The sequence below is a fragment of the Thermobia domestica genome, chromosome 14 (assembly GCF_964235325.1).
Source record: "Thermobia domestica chromosome 14, izTheDome1.hap1.1, whole genome shotgun sequence".
In the NCBI taxonomy this organism is placed as follows: Eukaryota; Metazoa; Arthropoda; class Insecta; order Zygentoma; family Lepismatidae; genus Thermobia; species Thermobia domestica.
In genome coordinates, this window is record NC_137467.1 from 6,926,899 (window position 1) to 6,938,377 (window position 11,479).

General features: G+C 36.5%; 1 protein-coding gene across 2 annotated transcripts in view; it reads right to left on the reverse strand.

Moving 5' to 3' along the window:
* ArgRS (arginine--tRNA ligase-like protein) overlaps nucleotides 1–10,732 on the reverse strand; it is a 51,186-nt gene extending 40,454 nt beyond the window's left edge. Inside the window, exons 1-3 of one of the 2 annotated variants that reach the window (XM_081737660.1) lie at nucleotides 10,565–10,732; nucleotides 6,354–6,506; nucleotides 3,518–3,706 (exon numbers count right to left, since the gene is read on the reverse strand). In XM_081737660.1, the coding sequence (XP_081593786.1) occupies nucleotides 3,518–3,706; nucleotides 6,354–6,506; nucleotides 10,565–10,609 (387 nt within the window). In that variant the 5' untranslated portion in view covers nucleotides 10,610–10,732. Of the gene's footprint in view, nucleotides 1–3,517; nucleotides 3,707–6,353; nucleotides 6,507–10,536 lie in introns of both variants that reach the window. The other variant, XM_081737661.1, reaches the window with a different exon arrangement.
* Between the last annotated feature and the right edge of the window lie 747 nt (nucleotides 10,733–11,479).

An 11,479-nucleotide genomic window follows, 5' to 3' on the forward strand; every position in this document is an offset into this window, starting at 1 on the left:
TACCGGTTGATATATAAAGATGAAATTGGGTATTTTTCTTAGTCTATATGAATAGTATCCTTGTGCAAAATTCCATGACAATCTGAGATGGTTAGGTTATAGGGATTGCCACGAGACGAGTCGAGACACAGCTCTCCCAACAGAAAAATATACATCTTTCGAGTCGAGACATCACTTTTACAGCACATTTTCGAGACAAGACAGTCTCAAATCTAGTCTCGTGCGCATCCCTAGTAAGGTAAATTTTGTCTTCAAATTGTGTTGATTTGACCTGGAACGGCTCTCTAGGTTGACTGGAGTTAAAGTCCGTTTTCACGACCAAAGCTATATGAGACCGAACCTACTGCTTCAAGATCACTCATGTACAGACAGAGACAAAAGTTCTTCCCGTTTGGTAAAAAATTTATTTTGGAAATAACAGTGGAACCTACACAGCTTTACCGAGTTTCAAGGCTGGAATGTACAGAAAATTACATGCAACTCTATCTCCATCACGACTCTGGAACTCACTAAAGAAATAATAAACACTTCTGACCAGAGTATATACACTTGTTTATTAAAAACTAAATTCCAGTGTAACAGTTTCAACAACGTAACGTTGTCTTCATCTAATGAAGACAACGTTACGTTGTTGAAACTGTTACACTGGAATTTAGTTTTTAATAAACAAGTGTATATACTCTGGTCAGAAGTGTTTATTATTTCTTTAGAAAATTACATTTTTATTTTACTGCAAACTGTACTTAAACTGTCTTTCCATTCTGAAATTATTTACGAAACTAATTTCACCAAACGGAAAGAACTTTTGTTGCTTATTCAGGGTGTCTACTAAAATCGCAAAATGAAATTCCGTGACTTTTTCGTGACCTTTTCTTTACCAAATCATAAAATTTCCTAATATTTTCAAGGGTGAATTTGGGTGCGAATTAGGCCGAATTTTCATTCATGCGATAGAAACGCATTTTGCTTGCGATTTGGTAGCGTCTAAAGCTGATCATAGACGTTTTTGGTGGTGAACTTTGACGTTTTATAGAACAAAATTTTACAATCTGCACTTACATTTGAACAGTTAAAAAAAATCGTGACCCAAAAGCTAAATTTCGTGACTTTCATGACCATTTTCTGATTTCGTGACTTTGTCGTGATTTTTGTGACCGATAGACACCCTGTTATTGTACAAGCTTCCTACTGAAATCAACGAGCTTCTACCTACAACACATATCTTTACCTCTGAAAGGGTTTCCCAATCCGCATTCTGCAAAATTACGTTGTTATATACATTTTTTTTAACTCTCTGCGCTCAAGTGTTGACTGTGAGCCGACACTACAATTTTACATCGCTTGCAATCCAATGTCTTATCTCGCTAACTTGTTTTTATTCTCCTCAGAGTTCTTTGTTATCCACAATAGTGACTACACTTATTCGCACTTGGAACATTTTGTAGTCGAAGCCCCTCTCCACTCCCACCAGAGATTCGAATCGCTATATGGTTAGCATACGCGCTACGACGAGAGAGACTCGGGTTGGATTTCAAGTGCGAGCTCACATGTGGTTCGAATCCTACGTAAGGCTGTACGTTCTCGTCTCATATAGCTTCCATACTGAAACGGATGGTATCTCCCAATCGAAACAAACAAATCGAGTCCCCCACCAGTTCGAACTCCAATTTTTCTACTTAATTACAATATAGTGTACTACATTAAACGATCAAAGGTTATACAGAATGTTGAACAAATGTGTCATAATGTTTCAGGAACAGACTACTCACATCAAAATAAGTATATATATATATAAAATTCATATGGACCTATGCTCAAAAGTGGATAGTTTCGGAGTTATAGGGTGCTGAAAAAGTGAAATAAGTGTATTTTAAAAGTTTATAACTCTACTACTATATGACCGATCGTAGTCGGATTAAGACATTACTGAGGAATAGTATGTGAATTATCCAGATATCCATGTTTAAGAATGCTCAAGTACTTGCACACCAATTTTTAGGGAAGTAGGTAGAGAGTGATCATTAGAGCAACCCAAAAGCATAAAAAGCATAATAGCAATTTAGACCATAGGTGTCCAAACTCGCGAGCCCGACGCTCATGAGCTGGGCACTCACGCTCAACCGGGCTCGGGCTCAAGAGCGTGAGCCCACTTGAGATTAGTGAGTGCGAGCCCAGTTAAGAGAAATGAGCGTGAGTGCGAATGAACGCGAGCCCAGATAAGATTAGTGAGTGCGAGCCCAGTCCAGAGAGATAAGCGCGAGCCCGAGTGAGCGCGAACTCAGTTGAGAGAAGTGAGCGCGAGCCCGAGCGAGCCCAGTGGAAAATGGCCATCTCTGATTTAGACATATGGTTGGTACCTTGAACATGGTTGTGGTTATTTAAGGGTCCAGAAGAAACTAATTTTAAAAGCATAATTTTACAAAATAAAGCATAAAGCATAATTTAAAAGATATAGCACAATTCTTAAAAAAAAAACTCTTTAACTACATATTGTATTAATATTTTTTAAAACCAATACTTACAAAACAAAAGCGTTGAGAACAACAATGCAACAATGAAAAGCTTATTTTTATTTCTGTAAACTTTTCGTTGTAATCCTTTGATGTGGAGAAAAGGAAAAAGGAGAAGAAGAAAACTTCCGCCAACAATGAATAATACACAAGAACTCCACATTATATTGCTTTGTGTACCTCTTGAACTTGAGCATCTTGTGTACTTTTTGGTGGCATCTTTTACCGTCCCTTTCTGTATGTATGCACCTCTAAGGCGCACACACTAGTAATATTAAAAAAAAAAACCTGACTCGAGTAAAGCATCTCTTTACAGTACATAAAGTAGAAAGTTCATTAAATATGAAAGAGACTGGTTGCATAAAATATTATTAAAAAGAGATCAAAATATTTAGAATATTTAATGTATAGTAAATATTACACATTATATACAATTAATGTAAAACAATGATTGAAATTAATAATAAAGCATAATTTGCAAAAAAATAAAGCATAATTAAACCAAAAAAAAAAAAGCATAATGTGGGTTGCTCTAGTGATCAAGCACTCCGAAATAGCCTCTCCAAAAATGATTGTTCAAGTACTGGAGGTTCTGAAAGATGGATATTTGGATAGTCCACATACCAGTTCCTCGGTGGTGTCTTGACCCTACTACGATAGGTTCCATAGAAGTGGAGCTATGATCTTTTAAAGTGTACTTAGTTCACATTTTCGGTACCCTATAACTCCGAAATTATCCACTTTTGAGCACAAGTCCATATGAATTTTTTTTTTTTTTTTTAACCTATTTTGTTGTAAGGAATCTGTTCCCAAAATATTATGGCACGTTTATGTAATACCGTGTATAAATCTAAATCACCAATACACCTTAAAGTGGAATAAATAAATGAACTGAAAGTACTTTTGCCGGAAATTGAATTCAGGAATAAAGGTCTCGCGTTAAAAGACATGAATACTGAGCATTCAGCACGACACTATCTCCAAGAGTTATAAATATTATTAAATACCTGAGATATCGGCATCGCAGAATTGCACTGATAATCACCAAATTTGGGATTCGTCGAGGGTAATACTGGAACAGGAGGATCTGGAATATCTGGGAAAGCCTCTTGGACGGCTTTCGTGAACAAAGCTACTAGAGTATCTTGAATATTCATCGTTCCTTGTGAACTCTTCGCTTCCTCAGCTTTCACTGCCTGCAAAAGAAAAAACACACCATCACATCCACGATTCCAAGCTCAATTCACAAGATCGAACTTCGATATACGAAAGCTGCTTGAGAAGTTTCTGCAAATTACTACCAACGGTGGAGGTAAGAGTACCGTGACTAAAAAAATCGAAAGAATAGATGTTTCTATGTTTAAATTACCTTTGTTTGCTTAAGAATATAAGTCCAATTTTTCTTACAATAGTTGCTATTCTTGCCCGCCCTCTCTCTCCTTCCCCGCCATCTTCTATCTACAGAAGTAACAAGTAAAGTAGGAAAAGAGGTATAAGCCGGAATCTTGCTTCTTTAGCTCGTCTAGGGGTATGCTAAAGTAATAAAAGAAAAGGTAACTAAAGGAAGCCAAGATTCATAGATTTCGGGAGGAATTCTTCCTCCTTTTCTCGTTTCTCCAGCCTATCAAGGAAAAGATAAACACAAAACTAAGGTCGGCAGGAAGAAAAAAAAGTATCAACTTAAATAAAAACCTGGAATTACCCTGTGTAGTTATTAAAAAAACTGTGCCATAAGGTTACTTGCTCTGTAACCGTAAGCTCGCCTAAAGGCAGAGATCTCCACTATTAGGCCTGCTATCTGCAATCAAGCTCCTCCAATTTCCCTAAAGATACTGAAATTTATTATGGACTCGAACAGGAACTCAAGCCTGTCTCTAGCCTATTCGAATTCCTGAGTCCTTACAATCATCAGAGAACCTCATTTAAATTCTCATTCCGGCGAGCACTAAAGAAGGTAACCGCCCAAGTCACTCTCTCACACAGAACCAGTGCTAGCATTAAAATCTAAAGAGAAACCCTCAGTGTAGGCTACTCTGGCCTATGTCACGTAAAAAAACTAGCTATGATTTACGAAGTCGCAGATTTCATCACTTAAAAACTTGCTTAAATCTATCAGAAGCAGCTCATTCCACCCGCTCCATCCAAAATACTTTAAAACTTGAAGAAAACCTTATCCAAACAATTTCCCCCTACTTCCTTGTATATAAAGGGATGCTTCCTCACGGCGTATACAAGAGTCAAGTCCAGATCTCTTCCTCTAACTTTCTAATACTGTTAAATTAAAAATATGTTACAAGCACAACAAGAATACATCCACACACAAAAAATCAGAACATTTTAAAATATATAAAAGCAATATATATATATATATATATATATATATATATATATATTACTATATACATAAAGTACCTTAGCTAAGATTCTTTAGAATTACCATAACAATACTAACTTAATTACTAAGAAAATTTATACAAATTAAACAGCTATACACCATAGGTGCTATAGCATAGTTTGAAGACGTAGTTTTGTGTGAGAAATAGAAACTTCTCATGAACATTTTCGGGCATCATCCTTTCATGATTTCACAAGTAATTTAACACCGATACAATGCACCAAGCGACAGCGTGGTCGCACATTTGTCAGTGATAAATTTTGTAAAGGTTGTGACAACTATAGATTTGGAAGATCGAACACCTGAAAATGTGAATGATTTTTGCCAGATTATCAGTGAATTGTGAATTTTTTTTTAAAAAAGTCACATCATTCTTCACCAAGACAGCGCCAGTTCCTACTCAGCATACCAAATTGTTAACTTTCGTACAGTAAAAATGTCAAATTCATCACTCATTGTTCGTACTTACCGGATTTATTACGTATTGGTTTCTTTTGGTTCCTCGCCGAGAGAACTTTGTGGTGGACAAACACCGGGTTCATGGGTTTCCTCAGGGTTCTCCCGTTTCCGACCACTTTCTTCATTCCACCATTTCATTCGTTTCTCATCATCACCGTCTCCTTTAGCCTAGCCGGCATAAACGTGGGACGTAAAACTCAAAGATTTCATTTCATTTTTTTCGTTTTGTTTTTCGTATGGAAAATAGGATGTGTAGTAAGAGATTCTTGTCGCTTAAAGCAGTTATCAACGCATTTCAAACGATTATTTCTGAGGTAGCATCCTCAGAGTAGAAAACAAATGCTTCCAAAATTGATTTGACAATATCTAAAAATGAATCGATTTTAAAGGTGAGAACTTCGAAAAACAATAAAACTATTTTCAGAATATTACGTCTGTATTTTTTTTATTATTTATTTATTTATTATTATTTTTTTTATTGACTGCAGAAACTTTTCCAGCAGCCTTAGTAATTTGTGTTGTAAAGAGATTGTAATTACACATTTAAAGGAAACATTAGGAATTACTGTCTCCACAAGCGTCCTTCGAAGCCAATGCTGATGTGTCCGATGACTACCACTGGAAGTTTTCTTTAAGATAAGCGATATTGAAACATTTTTTGATAATCTCTCACTTAAAGAAGTTCAATACTCAAGGAAGTGATTGGATTTTGTATATCTAGAGGTGCTGAAGATATTGACAAGTGTAGTTTGCGCAACACTTGGCGCTGTTTCTTAATTTTCAGAACGAACAGAACCATATCATGGAACAGAAATGATAATTTCTCCTTAAATCTTACATTGCACATGGTCATGGTCGCAGACTAGATTGAAATATTACAGAAAAGGAATCTTAAACAGAATCGGAGTACGAGGTGCAAGGTACTTTTTTTTGTTTGTTTGTTTGTTTATGCACCTTCGAGTTTATGTCAGTAACTTTATCATACTTACTCTTTTCAGAATTCCCAGACGATACTTCAACTTATTATTTTCTACTACCAACGCTTGAACTTCAGGAGGGATTCCGTTCTCTGGACCGGCATCTTTTGATAACTTTTTCTTCAGTTTCGCAATCTCTTCAATCAAGTATTTAATTTCTTCTTCCTAAAGTTAAAAATAATACTACTAATAATAATAAATTACAAAAAAAGTATGAATAAGTTAAGTTCTGCAATAAATTATCTGATGAATCACACGAAAACTTAAAAGAAAAACAGAACTGTTTCTAACACAAACTAGCGTCCGTAAACTTGATGGATGTTTTATGAAATGTAATTCAATGTTAATGAATATGGAAACACTGTTGTTTCAAACTAGGAATATGGCTAGGGTTGTCACGCATCCTATAACCTATATGCTGTATTATCCTGATTTCACCACCTATTATCCAGTCCTGTATGAAGGGTGCACATAACGGACATCTGTCCTGTATTTGCTGTACTAGTGCCTGCAGTTCGAAGTCTTCGGGACAGGACGTTTGGGAGCCACCATTTGGGCGCGAGGTACATAGTAAAAACCACAATTTACGACATATAAAATAAGCTAGGCACTGAAATCTACGCGCGAATCAAGATATATACATTTCCTACACTTTATCTTTATCTCACTTCATTTATCTGTATATTTTCTCTCTCTATCTTATTTATTCATCTAAATTAAATAGTTTAATGCGTTTGTGGCATTTGTTGCCTAATCTCGTCATGGATTGATTTTTGCTTGTTTACAATTCTTGTACTTCTGATCTAATGATCTCACTTTTGTATTATATAAAAAAGCTAGGAAATGAAGGAATCAGACGAACTGTTAATAATTTTCTTAATGTTAAGTAAAACATATTGATTTAATTTTTGTTGTATTTTTTAAGTTAATAATTACATACTTATGAATATTAAAATTTGTTTTCTTTCGTATTACGTTTGCCAAACTCTTCTCTTCCTTAAGTCCAATAAAGACCTACCAATAAAAGATTTCCGCGCACTCGAGTTGAGGGAAGTGGCCCCGGGTAGCGTATTCGCTAACGCTCTCGCCTTCGGTGCGAGCGGTCCCGGGTTCGATTCCCGGTGGGGGCATTCGGTCGAAAAATTGTAACACGCTCTTTCAGGCCAGCCACCCTGAATGAGGTTTTCCTGGGTTTTCGTCATTCACACCAGGCAAATGCCTAATTTATAGGTCCACGCCGCTTCCTTCCTCCCCTTTCCCCGGATAGTGTACTCCCTCAAACGTGACGGGCTAAATGGCCTTAGATGCCGAAAGCCCAGAAATCTAAAAATCCTAAATCTTAATCGAGTTAAGGGAAAGATGTTAATACAGGGTGTCTAAGACATTGAGTTTAGGAACTGCAGTATGCCGTATTTCGGGTATCACTTTTTTTTTTTAACATTCCAATATAAAAATCAAAACTTAACACACTTTTTTTTCGTACCATTGTAAGCATTTAATCTGCATTGAAGAAAGTAGCGAAAGGAAAAAAGAACGATTTCAAAGTGAAAAATAATTGTTAAGTGTACATATATTGGTCATTTAGCCACTAGAAATGTGTTTGACATTTACACTTATTGCATAACTACAGTAGAAGGCCTGCTGTAAGTTTTTTTTAATGGAATAGGCTCACTATGTATGTAATGCAGGCAATCATATCTAGTCTGGTCTACTTACCTTAGCTTGAAAAGTTATCAAATAAAAAGCACACTTAACATTGGCTGAAACTTAAATTTACAAAATTTAATTGTTAATTCAGTTTTTAGAATTTTGAAATTCCAGTATTTCTAGTAGGCCTATGTAAAACAAAATCCAGTATAATTCAAGGACTTCCACTACAGTAGACACCTTGTGATATCTTGATTCGAACTTAGTACTCAGCGCCTAACATAATGACTTTTTAATTTAACTCGCGCCCAAACGGCGGGGGCCAAACGTCACGTACCGGAAGTCTTAAGTCGGGCCAAAAATGGCATTTTCACTACAGAAGAAACGTAACGTTACACTCTCTGATTATCGCTACATCTTAATTCATGTCCGTCTCGAGCTTAAAATCGATACTTCAACAAGAGCGCAGCACGTGAAGTTTATGAAGTACCTAATGAAAAGGTAGATAATACTATCCATCGGCGGTATATTTCTGCACAGTGTACAGAACCTGTAGTCTACAAGTGGAGTGTTAATAGTATGAAACCATGGCAAGTCCTTTGAAACTCGTATGACTGCCAAAAACCTATTACTTTTCAATACTCTCACGGGTATACTTACCATCGCTGATGCGTCTGCTCCCTTCGAAGTCCCCGCGCGAGCCCACCAGCTTCTCCCTGCACTGAATTGGTTAGATAGCTTTCATGGTTTTTAGTGGCCACCTAGCACACGATGGTTTGTGTTCTTTTCACTGTAGTTTTTGTCACACACCCAGAAGCCGTACTTATACTCAAATCGTATAAGAATTGTTAATTTTCAACAATTACTTCTGGCGGCCCACTCGACTTTTATCTACGGCAAATGAGACATTTTCATGTCGTCCAGTGCAAATCTTTTAGGGAACAATGCGAAGGAAATTAGTGAAAGAATTATATTTTTTTCAACAATTATTTCGAGTAGTGCGCCAAAAGTAAACCTGCACGGGTTAAAGATTGTTATATAACCGATCATACAGTTTCGTGTGGTTTGTTCTATCTGAAACTGGCAATAAAAGAAAAATATTACATACTGCAAATCAAATCAACCCTTACCTTTATTTGAAAAGAAGTACTGGTGTGAGAAGTCCGTGGTTCGACCCCGGTTATGCAGGGTGAAGCTGATGGGCCTGTGCGGGATTGCATCTGCACGGAATGGACGCGTCAGCGATGGTGGGTATACAGTAAGCGAGAATAGTGAAAAGAAATGGGTTTTGGCAAAGATACAATACAGCTGCATTACTTTGTATAAAATTCTGTCGGGAAGGTTTTGGATTACTTGTCCCCCTATATTTTTCATAAATAGAAGTGTTTGCTTACCTGATACATGTTCCTTCTTCCTTATGCTTGCGATGATGATTTTGAAGGATATAATACGTTTTTAAAATAAGAATATGCTAATTTTGGTCAATGTTCCCTTAAGGGGGTCCAGTGTCTTCGACACCACTTCCTTCTATTGATTTTCGTTTGATTACATAATATAACGTTACATTAGGTTAGGATAGGTTAGCTTAAGGGGGTCCAGTGTAGTTTTGGACCTCCTTAACGGAACACGGACCCTAATTTTTTGGGTTAGAGTGTTTTGCGTCATACGTGTGTAGAAATGTTTATTGCAGTCGGGGGTTAGGGAGGGGGGCTTGCCCCCCTATGCTTTGAAGAAGTATTTAACTTTTTGTAAAATAATAATACTCCAGGTTTTTTGAAATAGTAGAAGGTTGTCCTGCTATACTTTTATAGAAAATTTTGTTGTCAGGGGGAAGGGGGAGGGAGATGCGGGTCAGTGGTGTAGATGACCCGGAAGCTCCTAAAAAGTGTATTATTTTCTTATGGTCATCTGATAATACAGTTTTTCGGCTCTTCTGGATCATCTATATCACTGACCCGCATCCATGGAAGGGGGGGACCAGTAATCTAGAACCTTGCCAATCCTGTCGCCTGGAGAAATTTGTTCCTTATAAATATGTCTTTTCATACAAAGTATTCAATTTTACCTGTAAATCTTCCAAAATGTGGTGCACCAAAACTACAACAGCACCAAGAAAATTACCAAACAAAAGCAGCTGATGCGAGTTAACCTGAAGTTCGTTTGAAAATTTACACGTTATATCTGGTAATAAATAATAGTTTAGTTATGATATAATGCGTAACACGTAATATTGTTTTACTAATTAGCGAACGAAATGTATGTGTAAATGGGTTTAGAAAATTCCATAGGTATTTCTAGCTTCCAGGAAATAACAGGGATCCCAATTTACGAAATGCACAGCTCGCATTGCGTAATCCATTGCCGAAATGAACCATTACATACCGAACTATACTCGTTTCCTTTAGTAAGTTGCCTTCATAGTTTTAAAATTAGCTTTAACTGTATAAAAATTGCTCTTAAAAGATGCTGTTATAAAATATTGTCAAATCTGTGTCACGAAATATCGGTTCTCACGTTATCTTATATAAAATGTACCATAAGTTCTTACACTCAATATAAATTAATTAGAAACGTACTGCCTTCTCAGCTCTTATTTTGTAATCTGCTATGTCGCTTGCCATTCTACAAAGTCACACAGGGTCTTCAGTCTACACTCGCACAAATAAATATACTGCACCAACACAGTAAAAGTATACGCATCACATCACAACATTCCATCCACGTGTAGTAGTGGTCACTGACGGGAATATTTTGTATTTCTTTCCAAAGGCCATTAGGTTCTATATCTCACAGTGAATAGTACCAAATCTGATTCAACGAGGAACAGCTCATTCCATATCATCTTCGCAAATATTTGTGGATCGCAACGAAAAAATTAAATATTCAAATATAACTGCTATATCGATTATCGCAAACTAAAATGGGATTGTTGCGGTCAGTTGATGCATAATTTAGTGTCTTTTATACACGGTCAAAGAAAGCTTGGACAAGACCATTCAATACCTCAAATTACACGTTCAAAGAATATTGTTCAAGACACTTGAACAAGAGTCTCGAACGTACTTGAAACAATTTTTACACAATCATAGAGATATTGAATCATGTTTTATATACTTGTTGATAGGTGGCAATCTATGAAAACAAATGAAAGCGAAACAGAGTACTGATTTAGATCAGACCTGTGCATGAATAGCTATAATATTATCATTTCTTTCCTACCTTTTTGCACGTATTTGGAATTTAAGAGATTACATTAAATCATTTAGAAAGCATATCAATTGATTTTGTAGCAACACCAGGGAATTTTCACTAAGTATTTTGCGTGCAGTTTTACTATACGGATCCACAGAGTGTAAAATGTACAGAAAAAATTAGGCAAGTCTTTAATTTGCGCATTTTACGTCGAGAACAGAACCCAACCAACCCCTGCGGGGCTTCTAACCCCTTCCTCCTGCTACTACTACTTATACTATGGGTCCGTATAGTAAAAC